We start from the raw sequence: 26,985 nt of genomic DNA, 5'->3' as shown, positions 1-26,985 counted from the left end.
GGTGGTTGGGTGGATTAGGTAGGCCTTGCGCCTGGGTATTTCACATGTATATGGCCCCTGTGGAAAGAGATGGGGATTGGGAGTGGCACAGGAACGGACTTAGGATGTTGTTGAGCCTGGTTAGGTGATAGAACACCCCTTTAGGAGGGCTGTGAAGGACACTGGGTAGGATGTACCTCATTTCAGGGCATGATGACTGATGACCGATTAGGTTCCTTTCAGATTACGCTGATACAATAGCTCCCTACTTACCAATCATATACAATCGCTTGCTCACCGGTAGATCTGTACCTGCAGATTGGAAAATTGCGCAGGTCGCACCAGTGTCTAAGAAGGGTAGTAGGAGTAATTCACTGAACTACAGACCTATATCATTGACGTTGGTTTGCAGTAGGGTTTTGGAGCCTATACTGTATTCAAACGTTATGAATCACCTTGAAGGGAACAACCTATTGATACGTAATCAGCACGGTTTCAGAAAACATCGTTCTTGTGCAACACAGCTAGCTCTTTATTCGCACAAAGTAATGGCCGCTATCGACAGGGGATCTCAAATTGATTCCGTATTTTTAGATTTCCGGAAAACTTTTGACACCGTTCCTCACAAGCGACTTCTAATCAAGCAGTGGGTTTATGGAGTATCATCTCAGTTGTGCGACTGGATTCATGATTTCCTGTCAGGAAGGTCGCAGTTCGTAGTAACGGCCGGCAAATCATTGAGTAGAACTGAAGTGATATCAGGTACTCCCCAGGGAAGCATCCTGGGACCTCTGCTGTTCCTGATCTATATAAATGACCTGGGTGACAACCTGAGCAGTTCTCTTAGGTCGTTCGCAGATGATGCTGTAATTTACCATCTAGTAAGGTCATCCGAAGACCAGTATCAGTTGCAAAGCGATTTAGAAAAGATTGCTGTATGGTGTGGGAGGTGGCACTTGACACTAAATAACGAAAAGTGTGAGGTGATCCACATGAGTTCCAAAAGAAATCCGTTGGAATTCAATTACTCGATAAATAGTACAATTCTCAAGGCTGCCAATTCAACTAAGTACCTGGGTGTTAAAAACTACAAACAACTTCAGTTGGAAAGACCACATAGATAATATTGTGGGGAAGGCGAGCCAAAGGTTGCGTTTCATTGGCAGGACACTTAAAAGATGCGACAAGTCCACTAAAGAGACAGTTTACCCTACACTCGTTCGTCCTGTGTTAGAATATTGCTGTGCGGTGTGGGATCCTTACCAGGTGGGATTGACGGAGGACATCGAAAGGGTGCAAAAAAGGGCAGCTTGTTTTGTATTACCACATAATAGGGGAGAGAGTGTGGCAGATATGATACGCGAGTTGGGATGGAAGTCATTAAAGCAAAGACATTTTTCGTCGCGGCGAGATCTATTTACGAAATTTCAGTCACCAACTATCTCTTCCGAATGCGAAAATATTTTGTTAAGTCCAACCTACATAGGTAGGAATGATCATCAAAATAAAATAAGAGAAATCAGAGCTCGAACAGAAAGGTTTAGGTGTTCGTTTGCCCCGTGCGCTGTTCGGGAGTGGAATGGTAGAAAGATAGTATGATTGTGGTTCGATGAATCCTCTGCCAAGTACTTAAATGTGAATTGCAGAGTAATCATGTAGATGTAGATGTAGACAGATAATCAATGCCCTGATAAAGAATGTGGTTCAATTGTTCTGATAAAGTATGTGGTTCAATTGTTCCAGTATGGGGTGATATCGGGTGACAACAGAGGGAAATCTTCATTGCTGATTCTTGATAATTATGGAAGGATTGGGGGTGTGTGGGAATGGCACGGGAGATCTGTTTGCAGACTAGATGTGGAGGACTGTGCCTATCTGTGAAGGTCTTGGTGAGACCCCCAGCATACTGGGAAAGGGAGTTCTTGTAACCACAGATACGCTGCCCCTGACTTTAAAACTCCAAACCCACTATTTCACCTTATACATCACACTAACTTTCCTAAACCTCTGCTTTAGCCAATTGTAGCATTACATGGCTGATCATAGGGAGACAATACTATGGCCTTAGCAATTACCGTATTTACTCGATCTAAGCTGCACTCGAATGTAAGCCACACCTGAAAAATGAGACTCGAAATCAAGGGAAAAAAAAAAAAATTACTGAATCTAAGCCGCATCTGAAATTTGAGACTCGAAATTCAAGGGGAGGGAAAAGTTTTAGGCTGCACCTCCAAATCGAAACAAAATTGATCCATTGTAATATGAGACACAATTTAGGTCGAATGAATGACAATACAGCTACAGTAGTTTGGTTCAAGTCGTAAACTTAGCGGTTAAACTTTACCAGGTAGCCATTGCTATGCTTCAGGCACTACGTCCGTATTTATACGGGTACCTTTCCTTTTTCACGTGTTTTGTCTGGTTTGAATTGATTGATTATCTTTCTTTGATCCGATAAATGCCATACTCTTTGTTATAGGTGTTTACGTCACTCTAAGCTGAAAAATGCATTACTGTACAGTGTCATGCACTGTTTGTCACATTCTGATAATGAGTGTTTACGGCCTGTCAGCATAAGAATAATACGAATATAAATATGACATGATATGTATATTCTTCTGCATTTGCTGTTGTCTCACTCTAGTTTTGTAGTTTATTAGGCAGACAGGATTTAAATGAGATAGCAGCAAACACGAAAGAATACATGGCAAAATGTTTATATTCTTATTATACTTATGATGAAGAGAATACTGAATGTGATTCACAATTCATTAAAGTTCCTATTAGCAACCATCTCTTCTCACAGGTAGGAAAAAATTCTGACCGTAGAGTTGGCCAAATTGACAAACATCTCAAACAGTCTTGCCAGTTGGATTTTCGTAGTACATTGAAATGCTGCTACATCCGAAGATGAACAATATGGAATTTGTATTAACTTTGTTGGATAATGTGTGAAAATGCAGTGGTCGAAACTCAAGATGGAGAAAAAAGCTCATCTTCCACTTTTTTTAAATTTATTTACTGACGCAGAGGTTTTGGCACCAGTATTTATCTTTGTGCTGCAAAGCAAGCCTGTGTAGTGCTACATATATTCAATGGCAGAAGTTAGTTGTGGCAGCACCTACCAACATTTTTCAGAACGTCCGCTTACTTTGCACTCAATTCTAAGCCACAGGCTTGGATTATAAAAACTGGAAAAAAAGTGCGGCTTAGATTCGAGTAAATACGGAACTGTATGTTTCAAATGTAATGAAGGAACTGGGCTTATCTTTTATGTCCCAAAGTAGTCTACCTATCACAATTTCTTTGGGATCCCTTTTTCACCCATGAAATTTTGTTCTTAAGGCAGAATGCTTTTTGAAACTGAGAAACTCATTTATATTAAAAATTCCTACTCATCACTGTTGAAGCCACTTACCCTACATACCAATGAGGAAAATTGACCATGGCCTACCACAATTGAACACTACCTTTCCCTTCCTTTTCAAACCCACTACCTCATTCCTGTCTCTTTTATGACGTAATGTAAGATCTCTTAATGCTTTATACCTACTAATTTTATCCTAACTCGCAGCTACTTCACCTTTAAAGCAAAGATACACAAACCAATCAACAGCACAACCAGGGGTAGCCACACAGCACCATCCTATGCCATCTAGAGGAGGCCTTTCTAGCCTTCCAAAACACCAAACCTTTAATATGGTTCAGGTTCATTGATGATATCTTAATGATCAGGACTAAGGACCAAGACACCCTGTCTTCATTTCTTCACAATCTCAACACCTTCTCTCCCATCCACTTCACTTATTCCTCCTCAATCCAGTGTGCCACCTTCCTGGACATTGACTACCTCCTCTCTGATGGCTCCATCAATTCCTCTGTCCACATTAAACTCACAAAACACCAACAGTACCTGCTTTTCAACAGCTGTATTCCTCCTACACCAAAAAATCCCTCACATAGAGCCTAGCCACCCAAGGACATTGAAACTACAGTGACATGAACTCCCTTGCCCAGTACGCTCAGGAGCTCATGAAGACATTCATAGATATGTGCTACCCATGGACCTAATCTGCAAACAAGATTTCCGTGTCACTTCCCCCACACTCCCATGCCATTTCTCCAGGCACTCCCAATCCTCCCACATCTCAAGAACCAGCTACAAATGATGGCCCCTTAATCACCTAGACTGGAACAGTTGAAACACATCCCTCATCAGGACTTTGATTACTTATCATTAATCATCATGCCCTGAAATGAGGAACCTACTTACAGGGTGTATATGCAGACAAGGAATAAATTCCCCAGATTTTCTGGTTAAAAAATACATTTGTTTCCTGGGTGAAAATATGCTTTTTCTGGGTTAAGTGGCATTATAGTTTCCCTCATGCTGTAAAGCTTATCAACTCTTTAAATGGTTCATGCTGTAAAGCTTATCAACTCTTTAAATAGTTAAGTTTTTATACACCATTGTCAAACTTTCTGGCACTTAAGAAAAAAACCAGGTTTCTGAAAGCTCTCTGATATGCAGCAACATGTACACTGAATTTTTTTATTATATGCGCTGCATATTTTCATATTACAAAAGCATAAATTCAAATTCCACCAAAAACAGTACATTAGTTTCCAAAACACTGAAATCGAGATTGCGATTCGAATTTATAAGCCAATCATTGCTCATGTCACATGATGTAGTCAGCCCATAGCAACATCACTGTTAAGTAGGGCAAACATATAAAGAGGAAAAGTTAATGGTTTAAATTAATAATCATGGTGTAGCTACAAGAACAGACAAGCTTTCACTTATAATATTGGCATTTTTTGCGTGTGTTACACTTAAAGATACATCATACAAATGTCCCAGTACGCTCGAAATTCTTTGAAGTGGCTGGTCCCCAAAGTGTTAAGTTTTAAATGAGAGAAAAATGCTCTGTGATTTAAGAAATTCATCGTACATTCTCACACGAAACATAATTTATCTTGCGTGAAAGGAAATTTACTTTCAAAGTAAGGCTTTTCAAACCACCATTCACAATATTTTTCTGCTACCAATTAGAAATAGGTTCGTTTCAGCAGTTGCCAGAGAGTGCCAGAAACCAGATGTACCTGTGCGCGCATAGCTATGATGACATAGGAAGCCCATATGTTCACATGTATAGAGCATTAAGAGATCTTACATTACATCATAAAAGAAACAGGACTTCAGAGGATACTCCAAGGGCATCAGAATTTTGTTAACCATACTAAAATGCATAATTCGGATTAAAGTGCACACTAGTATGTCCAGATTCGCAATGAAGTAGATCCCAACCTGATATTAAGCTTTAAGTGTGGTTTTCGTGATGCAAATTTTCTTGGAATACCACTACTGTATTATCTCATGATGTGTTCTTTATTATAACATAATGCCGTTAGGTGCCAAAAGATGGAAATATGCACTTAAAATTCAGCAAACAGCTGGAACTAGCCAACAGTGTGGAATGAAACACTTCATTTCAAATAAATTGACTGCCTCTGTGGAAAAGGTAATAATAAAAGCCAAATTTCTTGAGCAGGCCTACAAAAATAACATCACTGTTCTGCAAAGCGATGAACGGTTCACTGCCCAAAACAGAGAAATAACAAAACTGAAACTAATAATGTATTTTAGCCTTCTGTAATTATATGAATGTATTTTAATTCACTTGTTAGCTCCCGGCCACAAAAATTAATTTTGTGTTCATTTGACATGAGAGTTGTATATGAAGAGGAAACAGAAAAATCACTAAATGTTAACACGGGTCACATGGAGACCCCTGTACAACTCAGACTGCTCTGCCCGTGGATGGACTTGGCAGCTATGGAGTGCCTGAACATTTTTTATGGTGCCATATGACTGCTTGTTGCTAGTGGCGATATAGCTTACAGCCACACTTTTAAGTAGCCAGAATCAGGATAAGGTACTGCTCATATGATACTCAGCTGCACGTTCAAATGAGCCGGGACAGCCCATCTGTAACAGCAATGTAACATATACACTGAAGAGGCAAAGGAACTGGTACACCTGCCTAATATCGTGTAGGACTCCCGTGAGCACGCATGACTCGACTAATGTCTGAAGTAGTGCTAGAGGGAACTGACACCATGAATCTTGCAGGGCTGCCCATAAATCCCTAAGAGGGGGTGGCGATCTCTTCTAAACAGCACGTTGGAAGGCATCCCAGATACGCTCAATCATGTTCATGTCTGAGGAGTTTGGTGGCCAGCAGAAGTGTTTAAACTCAGAAGAGTGTTTCTGGTCCCACTCTGTAGCAATTCTGGATGTGTGAAATGTCGCATTGTCCTGCTGGAATTGCCCAAGTCCGTCGGAATGCACTATGGACATGAATGGATGCAGGTGATCATTCAGGATGCCTATGTAAGTAGCACCTGTCAGAGGCATATCTGGACGTATCCGCTCGATACAATTTGAAAAGAGACTCTTCCTACCAGGTCACATGTTTCCAGTCATCAACAGTGCAATGTTGGTGTTGACAGGCCCAGGCGAGGCGTAAAGCTTTGTGTCGTGCAATTATCAAGGGTACAAGAGTGGGTCTTTGGCTCCAAAAGCCCAAATCAATTATGTTTCATTGAATGGTTCACACGCTGACACTTGTTGATGGCCCTGCACTGAAATCTGCAGCAATCTGCAGAAGGGTTGCACTTCTGTCTTCAGTTGTCATTGGTCCCATTCTTGCAGGATCTTTTTTCAGCCACAGTGATTTCAGAGATTTGATGTTTTACCGGATTCCTGATATTCAAGGAACACTCGTGAAACAGTTTTACGAGAAAATACCCACTTCACTGCTACTTTCGAGGTGTCATCCTATCGCTTGTGCGCTGACTATAACACCATGTTCAAACTCACTTAAATCTTGATAACCTGCCATTGTAGCAGCAGCAACCGATCTAACAACTGCGCCAGACACTTGTTGTCTTATATAGGCACTGCTGACTGCAGCACCATATTCTGCCTGTTTACATTTCTCTGTGTTTGAATACGCATGCCTATACCAGCTTCTTTGGCGCTTCAGTGTATATAGATGCAGCAATATTCTTTGTTAGAGTGTCGGTTCTTACCAGTCAAAATTACAAAGATTTAACTGAAACAATGAAAAATTCCCAGGTTTTTCCTGGTATTCTACTGGATGGGGGAGTATACACCCTGTACTTAATGTCCTTCCAATCTGTCCTAAAGTGGTGTTCCATCACTCACCCAACTGCCACAACATCCTAGTCTGCCCCTGTGCGACTCCCAGTCTGAACAACACATTCTTGCTCACAAAATTTTTCTTCGTGTAATTTTTTAAAAATTGTCTCATTTTAACATATCATTTAGAGTAGCTTCTCTTCCTCTTCAGCACCTATATTTTCTTCTTGTTAGTCTTCCTTTTTCCTGCTTATTTTTTTTCCCCAGCAAGGCAAAGGAAGGTTTTATAAATTTTTTTTATTCTGTATTCTATAGATTCAACTCCTGCTTTTTTATTTGTGTGTTTGTTGGCTCTGCCCCAGTTTTCTTATCTTCTAGACCATTAATTAGTCATTAATCTACTGTTACATGAAATTAGTATCACATGCTAATTTTTTGACAATACTGAGTGGGCGTGGTAGGCATGTTCCACGAGCCGCTATTGTGTTCTTGCCATTATCATCGATATTGCTGTATCCTGCTATTGCAGAATAATACTGCAGCAATAAAACATAAATGAGAGGAAAAAAACACAAAAAAACTTAAGTTGCAAAGTAAATGCACCATTTACAACAACAAAATACAGTGCACACAAAAACGTCTGTGAACAGCAAAATGTGTGAAAGGCTTTAGGATGAAAACTATGCAATACTTCATAACGACAATCTGCATCTGATAAGCATGACGTCACAACTGTTTACATTAGTTTCTTTTGAGAAGCTGCCAGTGGGCTCTTTGCATTTCATTCTAAGGGAGGTTTTTTTTTTTTTTTTTTTTTTTTTTTTTTTTTTTTTTTTTTTTTTTTAAAATAGCTGTGCTGCCCATTTTATTTTTCTACATGTTACAGTCTGATATCTTCACTTGATAAAGAACTGAATTCATTGCACCAAATTAAGTGAAACACAGAATGAAATTTTAATGAGTTCGCAGAGGTAAAAATGCATTGTGTAAACTTTGCATATAGTTGATTTTAGTTCATACACTGCGGAGAATGAAATGTAGATCGAGAGATCAAAATTTTATTTAAAATTGAGAGCAGAGCGATATCTCATTTTGTTCTTGAGTTACTGATACTCATATACAATGGATGGTCATGTGCAGCAAGCCCCTCCCTGTCTTTGTGTGTCATGGATCATATAGTAATAACAATCACCGTTATTTCATAAATGATTCAGGATATCAAAATAAGGTTTTTGCCAAAAAATGGAAGTAATTCATCTGCAGCAGTGAGAGGTCAGTTCTCAGAATGCATGCAGATGTCAATAGCACTTTAGGAATACTCAAGCAGCATGCGTATACATGTCAACAGCATCTTGGGAACAGCAGAGCAGGTTGTTTATGCACATCCACAACAGCGAAATAGTTAACATTATTGCCAAAAATCTGGAAAACCTCTTCATCGATGTACTTCAGATTTTCACATGACACTCTAACAAACATTTGGAAGGACATTGGCTACATACTTTTTTATACATATAAGGGAAACATAGTTTGCAAAAATTTTGAGAATTTCTTGACCGATTTACTTCAAAATTTACCACTATATTCCAAAAACATTTGTACAGGCATAGACTGCATATTTTCTTAATGTATATACACACACAGAGCTGCAACAAACCAGTCTCAGGACTGAAGACCACAACAACAACAACAACAACAACAACAACAACACACACACACACACACAAACACAAACACACACACACACACACACACACACACACACACACACACACGAGATGGATCTTGATAACAAGTTTAAAGATAGGCAAGGTTGGACATTCTTGTACTGGAAGAACTGGTACTTTATTGCAGAAGGGCATTGCTATTTAACTTACAATTCCCAACGATCAGTAATGAAAGGAACACAAATGTACAAGTGCACAATATTATATAAATATAAAACAAATGCACCACTGTGACAGAACTGAGACTCAATTAAAAAAAAAAAAAAATACTTTTCATTTGTATCCTGAATGATATCTTACAATGTGTAGAGGAAGAACAACTGGCAGTAATACTTTGCACTGGCTCCAATTTATTTTTTTTATTTTCACAGTCAATTTGTAAATAGTGTGTAGCAGGACACAACATATTACTGACTGTTTTTGGAACATGCATTCACACTGACTGACTGAGTGCATGACAATATATGCACCTCTCTTTGGACTTTCTCAGTTTTCTCCATTAACCTTAGCTGGCATAGTTTGTAGACTAATGTGCAATTCCCAGAACCAAGTGAACAAGTGTTTTGTTCACATACACGTTTGAAATATGTATTGCACACATCTCCTCTTTCCCTCTCTCCATCCAGCTCCAATCCCCCCCCCCCCCCCCCCGTGCCCTTCTTTCTCTGTCCATCTACTGCCCCTTCTTTCTGTTCATCCCTCTCTTCTCTCCTTAAACTTCCTGTCCTGCCTCCCCTCTCTGCCCATCCTCTCATGTATCCCATCTGCGGGCGTGTGGCCCCTGCAAAACAGGATGATACAGCAGGCCAATACTACTCCCAAAACATGACTTTTGTCCAAGGCAGCCTACATGTCAGGGGCTTCAAAACCAGTTTTTGTCTCTGATGTGGTAGCTGGCCTGCAAAGCAGGTCAATAAGGCAGGCTTTTACTTCCCCAATACAGCACACCTTTCGTGCACAACAGCCTACATGTTGGGGCCTGGGAGAACATTTCTTGCCCCTGATGTGTAAGCTACCCTGCAAAGCAGGGCAATACGGCAGCCCAATATTATTCCTACATAACACACCTGTTGTGCACGGCAGCCTACACAACAAGGGCTGAAAAACATGTCTTTGCTTGTATCTATGGCCCTATTGGAGCTAGGAGGTTATAAGCTCCACAGTGGTGATTCTCGTTTAGTTTGCTGTTTACCTGCAAAATTTGGTTGAAATCCATTCAGGAGTTTGGGGGGATATCCCAGACATCCAATTATCCATCCATCCAACCATACATACATACAGTCAATAGATAGATCTACTGTCTGAAGCATCTAGATTAAAAACTAATGCTGGCTTCAGTTCACTGAGACTTTTCTCTGAGTGCTCATAAAATCTCAGCTGATTTAACTTACAAAATAACAGTGGAATTTGAGAAACAAATACAAAAACACATACTATACTACATATCACATTTGTTGAATGTATTTTTTTCTGTCAACAGAAATGTACTAAATGTGAGATGCTATACCACTACTTCTGTGAAAAAACACACATTACAAGGATAACAAAAATATTCAGAACAACTAGATTCTGGTTGATTGTTGCAGTTACAAGAAAGCAACATACCATCTGGAAAATGTACAACCATAAGACGTGGAGTCTAAACAGGAATAGTTCACTGCAATGTCCTTTTTTTCATAATCTTGCTGTGAAACTGAAGAAACTGTCTTGAAAATGCAAACTGATCTAAGCATCTGTCAATAGCTCACACTAAAAAATGTGCTGTGTGTTCACCAACTCAATGAAGAAGATCTCAACTGCAATGACAAACTTATTTACTGCACTCTTGGGATTGTGTCTGCAACCATCAGTAAGATATTACCCAAAATTTTTCAAATCAGGAAGGTTTACAGTTGATGGCTATCACACCATCTAATTTATTAACAGAGAATTCAGTGTTTGAAATTATTTCTGCTTGAGAAAATTCACTTCTGTTGAAACAAAAGTGATATTCCTGATTGATAATGACGAGAGCAAAAAGGTGCATCACGTTTTGGAATTTCGCTTTTGAAGGAGAAACGTGTATAGGTAAAAGAATGACACACATTTTGCTTCCAGCTTCAATCACACCTGAAGAAAGTAGGTCAGTAATTTCAGATTCATAGCTGCAATATGATCTTAGGTAGGCCTGTAAACCAGATTATCCACTACAGAAAAAGATGCCTTTTTACAAGATAGCAAAACACACTTATGCATCTGCCTTACTAATCAAATCCAGTCATAAATTATTTTTTTCCAAAAATGAAATAAGCCTTCCATGAACACAATTTTGAATGCTCCATACTGACTGTTTCTATTGTTAAAGATTTTATGACTTTCCCTCAATAGAGATTAATCACAGAGCTTTCATTTAGTGTTTTGAGAGTATACATAGTGGTATACACATTTTTAAGTTGTGCAGACAAAAAACGAGTTGAGTCTAAAATTTAGGAAAGACACGAATTTGAGTTACTTTCACAACATTATTACGTTACATTTATGTAAGGCAATGATAATTATCACCACAGTAGTTGTTAGTTGCGATCACAATGTAAGTAAATACACTGATAGAGAAATAAACTTGTGAATTATTAATTCAAATTAGAGTTCTAATATGTAATTTATAATACATAATAAACAGGGTGACACAAAAAACATTTACAAACTGAAATGACACATTGGTCATACAAGGATCAATAATCAAACAGGAACTGGGGTTGCAAATGATACGAGAAGAAGCTACAGTCATGAAAGGGCATAGTTATATGAATGCGGGCAGAGTGCACAGAGCCTGTCATCATTCACACTGTGGAAGTGTTGAGAGTAACATCACTAGAAACACATATCACGAAATGGTTGAGATGCATGTGATTTACAGCACGGCCAACTGCAATGGGCGAGAAACCATGTCACTGTATCGTGTGAAATATCCTGATTGGAAGATGTCCTGCCACACATTATTCATCACCCTGCATCACTGACTGTGTGAAACTGGCTCATTCCATGTGCACAAGCCACATACTGGTCACCAGCAATCAACATGGATACTTGCAGCGGAAGAAAGCATACTTGAAGGAGGTGTATCATGTGTTACTGACATCCCCAATCCTCCGTCTATCCATTTCATTTCCAACATGTCCAAGCATTGCAACCTGGGAACTACAACAAGCACATGAGATTTGTGCAGTGGTTTCTGCATGAACCTACTGCAGACTTAAGCTTCACACTGAATGTCTTCTTCAGTGACAAGGCTGCATTTTCAATTGAGGGTAGGATGAATGTTCACAGCCTGCATAGGTTGGGGGATGTGAAATCTGATACTACATATATGCATGCCTTACAATGCAAATTTACCCTTAACGTATGGACTGGCATTGTCAGAGATTGCATAATTTGGCCGTACATTCTCCAGTACCAACTTATTGCTCACATGTATCTCCTATTCCTGCGACAGGTTTTGCCAGATATGTTGATGTTCCCATGCCTATTCATTGCTGCATTTGATGCTGGCACGATGAAGCCTGCACTCCTTTCAGCAGACAAGTGATGGCATACCTGCAGACAACATTTCCCAGCCACAGGATTGGTCGCAGTGGGCTATCTGAAGGGCCTTGTGTATGAAACATCTGTTACATCACAAAAGGGCAGGATTGAAGTGGCAGCAGGTTGTCTTAGAGATACACAAGGTATCTTTGAGAGGGTGTGCCGTTCAATGCAGTGTCGCTAGGCATGTCTCAATGCATCTGGAGAAAACTTTGAGCAGCTGCTGTAGTGGGTGTCCATTTGTAGCATGTGACTAAATAACTGCAACACTATTTAGTAGCCCTGGATGGCCTTTGTGACCCCCAGTTCCTATGAGAATACTGATCCTTGTTGTGTACCCGATGTGCCATGTCAGTCTGCTTTTTTGAATCACCTGTATATTTCTAATACATAAGAAACTAGTCCCCCTTTCAAAGTAATAAATCTAATATATAATATTGTATGAGAATACAGATTCTTCCTAGCTGCGTGTGTGAAAAGGATCCATAAATTACTCACCACTTAGTTTCACTGTTTCAGCTGGAGGTGGCAATTTAGCATTTTCTGCTGCAGCTATATTTGCAACATTGTTTGCCAGTGCAGTAAATGCTGTCTGAGGTACCAGCCTCGGCATTAATGGCATCAGTCTTCGACCTTCAATTGCCCAATTTTTTTCTGTGTTTGGTCCTGCAATGCTGAAAAATATTGAGATGATAATCATAAAACCACAATGAAAGCTGAAACAGCAAGAAGAACAAGAACATAACTAATATATGATCCAAATCTACACTGGCAGTATGTAAGCTGACATAGCAAGATGAGCTAGAACATATAAACTAGTACATGGTGTGTGTGTGTGTGTGTGTGTGTGTGTGTGTGTGTGTGTGTTGTCAGTAATGCTAACTGATTTTACAATCATATATATTTTACAAACTTCTGTAATGGAATTGAAAAGCTGGCAATTTAGAATGGCACAGACAGCAACTGGGAAGTTAGATGTAACAGCGCATGCTGAAAATAGAAACATAGCTAGGGTGAATAAAAGAGCAGCAAAACAGAAAAATAGAAGAATCAAATAGTTTAGGGAGGAAAAGACAGCTAATGGGAATAAATCTAAGATGGTGAGACTAGGCAGGTAATAGGACCAAAGCATACACTACAGTGCTAATTTCAACTGGCAAACTTTTGAATTACTGGTATTGAGTTGAACAGCCGCAAACAGTGAAACAATCATCAACATTACAGCTATTGTACTGTACACCAGAATGTATGACAGGTACCTGTGTGTTACCAACATGGATAAAACACCTGACCATTCATTTTCACTGAACACTTAGCTTGGCATAAGAAACTGCACACTGCTTGCCTGTTAGAAGGTGTGTGACATGAAGAAGTTCTTTCTGACTTTTCACCAGTTCACTATTACACGCTGCAAATGAAGCACCAATCAAGACATTGGGAAACTAAATGTGAAAGCACTTCAAAGAAAGTAACAGGGTTCTAGTTGCTTGTACGGTGGTATTCACAGTTAGTTCCACATCAGCAGATCAAAAACTAAGTAGCATTATGCGCCAGTGTGGGGCGAATTTAAATTAAAGAATGCTTTTGAGGCTAAATGTCTACGCTGCGCAAACATAAAGACAGCCTTCCATCAGAATAATATGGTTTGCACAAAACTTAATAACCTTCCATCTATCATATTCATTTAATTTGGCTCTCAGCAATTAGTTTTGGGTTGCGAAACTGAAGAAATGGCTGAGTGGATGAAAATTCACATCAAATGATGGAGTCAAAGCTGAGACAAATAATTATTTTTCACAGCTGAAAATTATTAAAAATTTGGAAAGTCACTGGACTAAATTATGATTCACAAGTTGTGAAAATTGAAAAAAAAAAAAAAATAAATAAATCTCCAAACATTGTGTTATCTTGGTCCCACCACACACTTTTTGGGTGTCCTTTTCTTAGCACTCAGTTTCCTACACACACTTGGTTCAACTTACACCAACTGTTCCTTTCTACCTCCTGTTCACTTCTCAACTCCTACACAAGCTTTATTATTGCTTGCCTTTTCCTATCATAACTATTTTAAATCCCTGTAGTCGATTTGATATCTTAACACTTGCAGTGTGTTGTGTGCGGCAGCTTTGTGGGCATATCTCAACCAATAACATAACAGTGATTTTGTAAACTTCTCTATCCTATTGCCTCAGTGTTGTCACAGCTCTGTAGATAGTTACTGATTTGACATGCAGCCATTAGCAGTTGAAAGAAAGTAACAGCACTGTGAGCTGTCAGGGATCTTCTTATGCTGTCTTAACTACAGTCTTTCATTCTTTTTCTCTTTTCTTTTTCTGAGTGCTTGTTCTCACAGTGTTCCTACGTTACCCCAGAACACAAACTGATCCTCCCTGATGTTGGCTTCTACCAGTTTTGGCCTTTTTTAAAAACGTAATTTATGAAACTAATGGTCTGATAATATTCACATCTGTTGTCTCCTGTCATTTTTGGAAATGGTATCATCAATTTTCTTCTTGAAGTCTATTTTGCCTGTCTTGTACCTTGAGCACCAGGTTGAACAGTTTTATCATATATGGCTTCCCCAAGGGTCTCAATAATTTTGATGGAAAGTCATCTATTTCATGTACCTTGTTTTGACTTAGGGCTTTCAGTGCTCTGTCAAGTTGTTCTTGCAATATAATATTTGTCATTTCATCTTGGTTCTCTGTCAAGGCTAATCTAACTTGGTGCTACCCATAAGATCATCTTTTCTGCACTTCCTGGACTGAGCTGTACATATATAACTTTCTCTATTGCAGTTGATACACTCACGTTATGCCACTCTGCAGAGAATTTTTGTGGCAGTGCTGGTACAGAAGGAGTGTAACATGTACATTAAATTATAACTGCAGAGATTTTTAGGTACTTTGTGGTTATTTGACAGCACACTCATCCAATGGTATACAAAAGTTTGTCACGAGTTTGATTAGAGCCTTATCATAGTCATTCTGGTTGTTCACTTTTTTCAATTACATATGTAAGTTACTCAGAATATAGGCCAAACATAGTCAGAAATGTGTATATGACATAAAAGGAATGCAACAAAGTAAAACAATGAGCCATATAATAATCCCATAATACTGTGCAATGTGGCATTAGCCCACTGATTAGGCTACTCATTATTTGTCAGTGCCCCAACACAAATCAAATAAACTGTCATTGGCTGCAGAATGCATGTTTTTATTGCTGGTCTCTTACAATCTCAATCCAAATTTAAATGGAAAAATGTCTAATAAGTTACCTTTCGACTGATACAAGAAGAGGCAAAAACAAGCTACTTGACATTTCACATAACAAAAGGTATAAAAAGAGAATTCATGAGGGGCATAATCCTGATGTTCACACATTTCATTTCACTTCATTTCATGTAAGTGATGCTTCCTCTTACCTTGTCAATCCAGCAAAGCCTAGTTTAAGTGTCATTTTTATTCACAGACTACAGTTGGCCTAAGAAAAAACGAGGGCTCAAAATTTTATTCGTTACTAAGTCCTAGCTTTCAGCCCTTTTTTGGGTTTCATGCCTCAGTCCGTAAAAATGGAACCCTTACAGGATCACTTTGTTGTCCATCTTTCTGCCTGTTACAAACTCTTTTTCTCAGGAGGGGATTGACACATCACATTCAAATTTACGACACATATTAAGGTATATGGCCCATTCACAGTGCAAAAATTTTAAGTTTCTACGACAATTCAATCAAAAGATATGATCATTTATGGCTCTATTCTTATCCTGGGAAATCCACTCATCCAAACCTATATGCTACTTCCCATTGAGCTAGAATACTGAAAGTTGGCAAGAAACAAGACAGGAAAAGATGTGAAATTTGTTAATTTTTAATTATATAAGATGAAAAATTATTTTTCTCTTTTGTTTATCTGTCTCTGTGTTTGTCTGTCCTACTGTTAAGATCCCTTTTTCTCTGGAACATGTTGGTGTATCGAGTTCAAATTTATGTCACATACTAACTTCTATCAGCCCTTGGTGGTATAAAAATTTTAAGCTTCAAGTCAATGATCAAAAGATGCAGGCATTTACATCAGATATTTTGAGACTCACAAACTTGCTCGTCAAACCCATACTTTCTGTCAATGTAGACCCATGAAATGTGACTAGATGCAAGGTTTTACAGCATAAGTAAAGTACAAAAATCTGAAAATTGTTAATTTGTAAATAAGTCTTATATATCTACATATATAAACAGAGGTCCCCTGCTAGCTTCTTTTTGTATGTTTGGGGTAATCTGAGAAGCCACTACAGAGATGCTGATATGGTCTTGGAATACCTGGGACCGTTATCCTGCCAGTATCTACACTCCTGGAAATGGAAAAAAGAACACATTGACACCGGTGTGTCAGACCCACCATACTTGCTCCGGACACTGCAAGAGGGCTGTACAAGCAATGATCACACGCACGGCACAGCGGACACACCAGGAACCGCGGTGTTGGCCGTCGAATGGCGCTAGCTGCGCAGCATTTGTGCACCGCCGCCGTCAGTGTCAGCCAGTTTGCCGTGGCATACAGAGCTCCATCGCAGTCTTTAACACTGGTAGCATGCCGCGACAGCGTGGACGTGAACCGTATGTGCAGTTGACGGACTTTGAGCGAGGGCGTATAGTGGGCATGCGGGAGGCCGGGTGGACGTACTGCCGAATTGCTCAACACGTAGGGCGTGAGGTCTCCACAGTACATCGATGTTGTCGCCAGTGGTCGGCGGAAGGTGCACGTGCCCGTCGACCTGGGACCGGACCGCAGCGACGCACGCCAAGACCGTAGGATCCTACGCAGTGCCGTAGGGGACCGCACCGCCACTTCCCAGCAAATTAGGGACACTGTTGCTCCTGGGGTATCAGCGAGGACCATTCGCAATCGTCTCCATGAAGCTGGGCTACGGTCCCGCTCACCGTTAGGCCGTCTTCCGCTCACGCCACAACATCGTGCAGCCCGCCTCCAGTGGTTTCGCGACAGGCGTGAATGGAGGGACGAATGGAGACGTGTCGTCTTCAGCGATGAGGGTCGCTTCTGCCTTGGTGCCAATGATGGTCGTATGCGTGTTTGGCGCCGTGCAGGTGAGCGCCACAATCAGGACTGCATACGACCGAGGCACACAGGGCAAACACCCGGCATCATGGTGTGGGGAGTTATCTCCTACACTGGCCGTACACCTCTGGTGATTGTCGAGGGGACACTGAATAGTGCACGGTACATCCAAACCGTCATCGAACCCATCGTTCTACCATTCCTAGACCGGCAAGGGAACTTGCTGTTCCAATAGGACAATGCACATCCGCATGTACCCCGTGCCACCCAACGTGCTCTAGAAGGTGTAAGTCAACTACCCTGGCCAGCAAGATCTCTGGATCTGTCCCCCATTGAGCATGTTTGGGACTGGATGAAGCGTCGTCTCACGTGGTCTGCACGTCCAGCATGAACGCTGGTCCAACTGAGGCGCCAGGTGGAAATGGCATGGCAAGCCGTTCCACAGGACTACATCCAGCATCTCTACGATCGTCTCCATGGGAGAATAGCAGCCTGCATTGCTGTGAAAGGTGGATATACACTGTACTAGTGCCGACATTGTGCGTGCTCTGTTGCCTGTGTCTATGTGCCTGTGGTTCTGTCAGTGTGATCATGTGATGTATCTGACCCCAGGAATGTGTCAATAAAGTTTCCCCTTCCTGGGACAATGAATTCACGGTGTTCTTATTTCAATTTCCAGGAGTGTATATTGCATACAGACAAAAATTGTTGTGATTCTCAATTCCCAGGGTGGGTAGACTACAAACACACATACATTCACACAAGCACAACTCTTCTGCGCATGACCACTGTCTCTGGCCACCAAGGCCAGACTGCAAATGATGGGAGAAGCAATCTGGGAATTGGGGGTAAAGAGGAGCTGCGGGCAGCAGAGGTATCAATACCAGGGTATGGGTGGGGGAAGGTAAAGTGTACTTGTGGGAGCTTGCAGGGATGTGGTAGAGACAGGATATGGCAGCTAGATGCAGTGGGGAGGTTGAGGAGAGGGGGGGGGGGGGGGGGCGAAATGAAGAGTAGTAGAGAAACAGGGAAAAGTCTGTGGGTGTGTTGGTGGAATAGAATGCTGTGTAGCGATGGAACAGAGAAGGGGACAGGTTGGTGAAGAACAGGGACTAATGAGAAGATTGAGATCGGTGGGTGGGTGGGGGTGGGGGGAGAGGTTACAGGAACTGAGCTGAGGAAAACTACATGGGGAGTTCCCATGCGCGCAGTCCTAAAAGGGTTGTAGGAAGCATGTACATGGTGCAGCCTGTGAAGCAGTCATTGATGTGAAGAACTTTATGTTGGGCAGCATGCTCAGCAACTGGATGATCCAGCTGTTTCTCAGCCACAAGATTAAAATATGATGGCATTCAATGTGCCATCAAATTTTAATCTTGTCACAATTTTTCATTTTTATTGCTAACTATGGTTTTCAGTGGTAAATTATGTCAAAGCATGTGTGACATGTGATACATCTTTGATAGTTTTTCTGCCACTGATGATGGTTTACAACTGAAACAAGTAGCAGAATAAAAAACATTATCACAGACTGCACAGTGTTACACATTTTGTAAAATTTGTACATGCTGCTGACCATCATCTAATCAAAATGCATGTTATGTTTTATCAAATAAAATAGTTTCATACACCTGAAATTTGGATTTAAAAATTCTGAAACCAGTCATGGTTTGAATAAATTAGTACAACTGAAACAGATGTCTCTAAATTAATTTCATGCCTTTCAGTTACGGATGTCCTACATACCAAATATTGTCAATATCTTGAAGCATTTATGAGATATGATGATTATTATGACCACACAATGGGCAAGGATCTGAATGGGTGCATTGCATGTGACCATCCTTCAAATATAAAAGTCAATAACTCAAGTATGAAATAAGGCATCATTCTCCTCTCAATTTTAAATAAAACTTTGATATCTTATGCTCAGTTTTTCACTGGAATGTATGAGCTAAAATCAACTACATACAAAGTGTATTCAACGCATTTTTACCTCTGCAAAACCTTGAAACTTTCGAGCAATGTTTTACTTAATTTGATGTAGCATAGTGACTATGGCATATAACGAAAAGAAATTCAGTCCTTTATTGAGCAAAGACACCAGACTGTAAGACATGCACAAATCAAGTTTTTTCATCTAATAGTTTCCTGAAAATGGATGATAAGTATTTCATGGGAGCTGGCAAGGAACTGCGAGCATTGCTTCTGACCATCCATTGAATATAAAATCTAATAACTCGAGAATGAAATGATATATTGTTTTACCCTTAATTTTAAACAAAATTACTATCTACATTTCATTCACTGCAATGTTTGAGTTAAAGCCAACTACACGCAAAGATTACACTATGTGTTTTTGCCTCTGCAAACTTTAAAATTTCATGCAATGTCTTAGATAATTTGATGCAGCACAGTAAGTATGATGACATTTATTTTTTATTTTTTTGAGTCATCAGTCTTCTTACTGGTTTGATGCAACCCACCACAAATCCCTTCCTCTCCCAACTTTTTCATCTTGGATTAGTACTTGGAACCTATGAGCTCAATTATATGCTGAATGTATTCCAATCTCTGTCTTCCTCTACAATTTTTAACCTCTGCAGCTCCCTACAGTACCATGGAAGTTATTCCAGGATATCTTAACAAATGTCCTACCATCCTGTCCGTTCTTTTTGTCACTGTTTCCCATACCCTCCTTTCTTCGCCGATTCTCCGGAGAATCTTTTCATTCCTTACCTTATCAGTCTACCTAATTTTCAACTTTTATCTGTAGCACTATATCTCAAATTCATTGATTCTCTTCTTATCCAGTTTTTCCACAGTCAATGTATAGTGCTTCGAGAATTTCAGCATAAATTCTAGAAACACTCCGCCTACCATCTCGAACACACATTTTAGATGTGAGTGGGGAGACAGGAACCTTATCTACTGCGCATCACCTTTCTGTGTGTGTAGGTCTGAAGTTTATCGTGAGAAGCCTGTAGACACGTCGGTCGAACAGCACCGACAAGTTCTTGTCAGTTGGTCCATGGTAGTTGTAATGAAAGCGCACAGCAGTTAATGTAACTGTGTTTCTAGCATTGGGACACGCGAGGAGACTTACTTAACAATATTTATTCATGTGGAGAGTGAGATTAGTAAAAGTTTGATGTTTAAATCTATGTTGTTAAGTGAAACAAAAGAAACTGTGTACACATACTTATTTTTATAAGTAGAAAGAGTCTTGAGAAGTTCCTGTTCCCAGCAGTATACTGCGGAGAAGAAGAGAAAGGGAGTATGCAGCAGCAGGCTAACCAGCTAGGAAAGTCAGCTGACCATCTCAAGTAAGTCGTATCGTTAAAGAAGTTGAAGTTTGCACATATACATCACCACTTCAAGTCATCGAAAACATTAGGATGTGGTGACTGTGACCTCAAAAAACAGGAATTCTAAGACCAAAAATGAGAAAAGTGGATGTTGTATATTGCCCTAGCAACTAGACCAAACATGATAAAGAATTTTGCTCTGAGACTTTGGGACATGCCCAAGTATTCAAAAGAGAAAAAAAAATTGAATTGAGAAATAGTGAGGAAGATTTCAGTGGGTTTCTCTTTGACTGAGAAGATCTGGTGTAGGGAGTGGATAGCTCTCACACACATCGAGGGGATGCAGACGCAGAAACCAATATCCGACGCCGCTGGCACCAGTTGCTGTTCACTGGTGCTGACCCACTTCCACTTCCACTAACAGACGTGGAAACCAATGACTGATGCCATCGGCACCAGTTGCTGTTCACTGGTGCTGATTACACATCCGCTAATCGATGTAGCCTAAATCCTACGTTGGGCAAGCGTAAAACAGAACTTTATTGTTTAAATACAACGTGGTATAAACTGATGCATGAACTATATTAGTGTAGTTATTATACTTAAAGTTAATTTTTAAATGCTCACAAGGTCTAAAGCGGGTAAAAATATGAATAATGAACAGCAAGTTGGGAAACTCAAGAACCAACAATGACTATGAGAGTTACAAAAGAAGGATCTAACTGGTCCAAGTTAGTAAATTTGGTCAAAACTTTAAATGATAAATTAGAAGATCAAAGTACTCAATTAAGACTAAATTAGATGACCAGAGGCCAGCTTCAATTGTTCAAAATGCTACTTTAAGTAAGGAACTAAATGTAACTCTAAGTAAAGAAATTGGTTTGGTACATTCTACTTTAAATGCTTAGAGTGAAGTTCTAAATAACCAGAGAGGAATCTTGAATAGTCATGCAACAAACCTAGGTTTGTTAAATGCCAAAGTTGACGCACAGAGGAAAGAATTTAGTAATCTATGCGAAGGCATGGATGTTTTAAAGACTGAATTTGACACCCTAAATGGTAAAGTAGAAAATTTAAAATTAGATTTAAAGATGGAATTGACTGATTCTTTAAACGCTCATGTAAATCAAATGTTTACTGACTTCAGACAAAAACAGAAGGATAATTTTCAGGCTCTGACAAAAAGATTAGAATTGAATATTGAGGAGAAATATAATAATGTAGAATTAGAGATTAATGAAAAGTTAGGATCACTGGAGGATGTATATAATGCTCAGTCTAATGCTGTAAAACAGGGATGGCATACTCTGAAAGAGAGCGTTTATAAGCATAGAGAATTAATGCTTGTCATCCATCACAAATTACAAGTGTAAGTAAATGAGTAAACAGTGTAGAAATAAGCTTCAAAGAGAAGATAGCAAGCTCTGATATGATAAATGTATGTAGTTTGGAGGAACCATTGGAACAAATTATAGATCAAAGAGTTACCGAGAGAAAAACCTCCGGAAACATTTTAACTATTGCTTCATCCAAACTTAATGATAACATCAAGGTTATAGACAACCTGTGGAAAGAATTAAAACTTATCCAAAATAAAGTAGAAAAAAATGTGTATCGTCACTTAATGTTGTGTTACCTAGTGAAGTGGTGATTGTTTTGCAGTGGGGAGACTTTCAAATAAAATTTAATGAGAAGTACTGATCTGCAATTACTCAAGTGAGGTTCATATCATAGTCTTGAGATCTGGGCAGAGTCATCTATCCCCCAGGGATGTTAACATTCTAAGTAAATGGGCGGAGTGACAACCATCGCATCCCGAATTGTTTTCGGTGTTTCTTCCAAAATAGTTTTCCTGCACCGAATTCCTTGCAAATATTGAACTGTTCTGTCATCTATTATGAAAATCTTAAACTATCCTGTAATCTTTACTTGGAAAACTGGATATGACAAAAAAACAATTTAGATGAAATAAACGGAATAAGAATATTATGTATGTGAAAAATATAATGTGACGAACTGAACGACTATTATATGTCTATAATTTTCTATTTTGTACATGATAATTTATACCTTTTATGAGATGTGATGTAAATGGGAGGGTTTGTATCAGTTTTGAAAGGGGTGGGTATTGTAAAGCGCGATTTACACCAACTGATAAATCATTGCTAACCCAAGAGACACATCACACCTTTCAAACAACTCTCACAAACAAGTGTGCCTGTTCTTCATCACTTTCTGTTTCCATAGGATTGCTAAGATTTCCTTCGGGCACCTCAAGAGTGAAGGTGGGAATGTCCGTTCTGTAGGAGACGATTTAACATGAAACCACTGGTGGCATCTCAGTCATGTGCCTGGTGAGATAGGGATCCTGGGGGAGGGTTTCCTGTCTTTGGGGCTATCTTCTTTCTCTTCTTCAATCTCATTTGAGGACCTATATATTTTTTCCCTCTTTCCATATTCATCTACGTCTATCACAGAGGTCCTTCCTGGTTTCTGTGGTTTCCAATAACCTACATCTTATCATCAGATAAGAAGGCCAAAGAATTAGACTACACGAACACAAATCCGCACACACACAAAATTCCATTTATACACAAACATTAAAATTACAGACCAGAAACCTGTTGTGATGTAAGAACTGCCAGGCTCTGTGGGAGAAAGAATGTGTGTACATAGGGAAACATACACAAATAGGTATATAAGCACTATGAGGGTTCTACATCGCCTATTGATATGAAAACTATCACCTATCTATATAGATATACAGCTATAAGAACATGCACATATAGGCATATAAACACTATGAAGATTCCTGAAGATTCTACATCGAGTGTACATGAAAAGAATACATGACTAATGAAAGAGAACGAAAGAAAGATTGGAATTAATCGTTATGCTTATTTAAGAAACGTCAGTGTCTCTGATAAATTGATGAATAGTGGGATAGTGAGACTTGAATTATTAGTGTTGTGTTGTTGTTGTCGTGGTCTTCAGTCCAGAGACTGGTTGGATGCAGCTCTCCATACTACTCTATCCTGTGCAAGCTTCTTCATCTCCCAGCACTTACTGCAACCTACGTCCTTCTGAACCTGTTTAGTGTATTCATCTCTTGGTCTCCCTCTACGATTTTTACCCTCCACTCTGCCCTCCAATGCTAAATTTATGATCCCTTGATGCCTAAGAACATGTCCTACTGAATGGTCCCTTCTTTTTGTCAAGTTGCGCCAGAAACTCCTCTTCTCCCAAATTCTATTCAATACTTCATCATTAGTTACGTTATCTACCCATCTAATCTTCAGCATTCTTCTGTAGCACCACACTTTGAAACCTTCTATTCTCTTCTTGTCCAAATTATTTATCGTCCATGTTTCACTTCCATACAAGGCTACAAACAAATTCTTTCAGAAACGGATTCCTGACACTTAAATCTATACTCGATGTTAACAAATTTCTCTTTTTCAAAAACACTTTCCTTGCCATTGCCAGTCTACATTTTATATCTTCTCTACTTTGGCCATCATCAGTTATTTTGCTCCCCAAATAGTAAAACTCCTTTACTACATTAAGTGTCTCATTTACTAATCTAATTCCCTTAGCATCACCCGACTTAATTCGTCTACATTCTATTATCCACGTTTTGCTTTTGTTGATGTTCATCTTATATCCTCCTTTCAAGGCACTGTCCATTCCGTTCAGCTCCTCTTCCAGGTCCTTTGGTGTCTCTGATAGAATTACAATGTCATCAGCGAACCTCCAAGTTTTTATTTCTTCTCTGTGGATTTTAATACCTACACTGAATTTTTCTTTTGTTTCCTTTGCTGCTTGCTCTATATACAGATTGAATAACATCGGGGAGAGGCTACAACCCTGTCTCACTCCCTTTCCAACCACTGCTTCGCTTTCATGTCCCTCGACTCTTATAACTGCCATCCGGATTCTGCACAAATTGTAAATAGCCTTTCGCTCGCTGTAATTTACCACTGCCACCTTTAGAATTTGAAAGACAGTACTCCAGTCAACATTGTCAAAGGCTTTCTCTAAGTCTAAAAATGCTAGAAACGTAGGTTTGCCTTTCCTTAATCTTTCTTCTATGATAAGTCGTAAGGTCAGTATTGCCTCACGTGTTCCAATATTTCTGTGGAATCCAAACTGATCTTCCCAGAGGTCGGCTTCTACCAGTCTTTCCATTCATCTGTAAAGAATTCGTGTTAGTATTTTGCAGCTGTGACTTATTGAACTGATAGTTCGGTAATTTTCACATCTGTCAACACCTGCTTTCTTTGGGATTAGAATTATTATATTCTTCTTGAAGTCTGAGGGTATTTCGCCTTGCTCACCAGATGGTAGTATTTTATCAGGACTGGCTCTCCCAAGGCCGTCAGTAGTTCTAATGGAATGTTGTCTACTCCCGGGGCCTTGTTTCGCCTCAGGTCTTTCAGGGCTCTGTCAAACTCTTCGTGCAGTATCGTATTTCCCATTTCATCTTCATCTACATTCTCTTCCATTTCCATAATATCGTCCTCAAGTACATTGCCCTTGTATAGACCCTCTATATACTCCTTCCACCTTCCTGCTTTCCCTTCTTTGCTTAGAACTGGGTTTCTATCTGAGCTCTTGATATTCATACAAGTGGTTCTCTTTTCTCCAAAAGTCTCTGTAATTTTTACCTACTTGATCGTCTGCCGCCTTCACTACTTCATCCCTCAGAGCTACCCATTCTTCTTCCACTGTGCTTCTTTCCCCGATTGCTGTCAATATTTCCCTTATGCTCTCCCTGAAACTCTGTAGAACCTCTGGTTTAGTCAGTTTATCCAGGTCCCATCTCCTTAAATACTCACCTTTATGCAGTTTCTTCAGTTTTAATCTACAGTTCGTAACCAATAAATTGTAGTCAGAATCCACATCTGCCCCTGGAAATGTCTTACAATTTAAAACCTGGTTCCTAAATCTCTGTCTTGCCATTATATAATCTATCTGAAACCTTCTAGTATCTCCAGGATTCTTACATGTATACAACCTGCTTTTATGATTCTTGAACCAAGTGTTAGCTATGATTAAATCATGCTCTGTGCAAAATTCTACCAGACGGCTTCCTCTTTCATTTCTCTCCCCCAATCCATATTCACTCACTGTTTCCTTCTCTCCCTTTTCCTACTCTCGAAGTCCAGTCACCCATGACTATTAAATTTTTGTCTCCCTTCACTACCTGAATAATTTCTTTTTCTCATCATACATTTCACCAATTTCTTCATCATCTGCAGAGACAGTTGGGATATAAACTTGTACTACTGTAGTAGGCATGGGCTTTGTGTCTATCTTGGGCACAGTAATGTGTTCACTATGCTGTTTGTAGTAGCTTACCTGTACTCCTATTTTTTTTATTCATTATTAAACCTACTCCTGCATTACCCCTACTTGATTTTGTATTTATAACCCTGTATTCACCTAACCAAAAGTCTTGTTCCTCCTGCCACCGAACTTCACCAATTCCCACCATATCTAACTTTAACCTATCCACTTCCCTTTTTAAATTTTCTAACCTACCTGCCCTATTAAGGAATCTGACATCCCACACTCTGATCCGAAGAACACCAGTTTTCTCTCTCCTGCTAATGTTGTCCTCATGAGTGGTCCCCGCCCAGAGATCCGAATGAGGGACTATTTTACCTCCGGAATATTTTACCCAAGAGTATGCCATCATCATTTAATCATACAGTAAAGCTGCATGCCCTCGAGAAAAATTACGGCTGTAGTTTCCCCTTGCTTTCAGCCGTTCGCAGTACCAGCACACCAAGGCTATTTTGGTTAGTATTACAAGACTAAATGAGTCAATCATCCAGACTGTTGCCCCTGCAACTACTGAAAAGGCTGCTGCCCCTCTTCAGGAACCACACATTTGTCTGGCCCCTCAACAGTTACGCCGCCGTTGTGGTTGCACCTACAGTACGGCCATCTGTATCGCTGAGTCACGCAAGCCTCCCCACCAACGGCAAGGTCCGCGGTTCATGGGTCGAGGGAGGGGGGGGGGGGGATTATAAGTAGACATAATATATACTAAGGGTATAGGAGTTGATGAGTAGAGGAGGACTCTAGGGAGTTGTTGATGTATTATAGAATTAATGTAGCTTTACCAGGAAATACTTAATTGTATAGTACCCGGCAT

At 39.8% G+C, this 26,985-nt stretch overlaps 1 protein-coding gene across 6 annotated transcripts in view; it reads right to left on the bottom strand.

The window, feature by feature from the left end:
* Nucleotides 1-26,985, bottom strand: part of LOC126336812 (BRCA2-interacting transcriptional repressor EMSY) — a 286,258-nt gene that overhangs the window by 198,156 nt on the left and 61,117 nt on the right. For all 6 annotated transcript variants that reach the window (XM_050000859.1, XM_050000862.1, XM_050000861.1 and 3 more), the window contains exon 4: nucleotides 12,934-13,109. In XM_050000859.1, coding sequence (XP_049856816.1) covers nucleotides 12,934-13,109 — 176 coding nt within the window. The remainder of the gene's footprint in view (nucleotides 1-12,933; nucleotides 13,110-26,985) is intronic.

This window comes from Schistocerca gregaria, chromosome 2 (assembly GCF_023897955.1).
Source record: "Schistocerca gregaria isolate iqSchGreg1 chromosome 2, iqSchGreg1.2, whole genome shotgun sequence".
Classification (NCBI taxonomy): Eukaryota; Metazoa; Arthropoda; class Insecta; order Orthoptera; family Acrididae; genus Schistocerca; species Schistocerca gregaria.
This window is presented reverse-complemented; position numbering and strand designations above follow the sequence as displayed.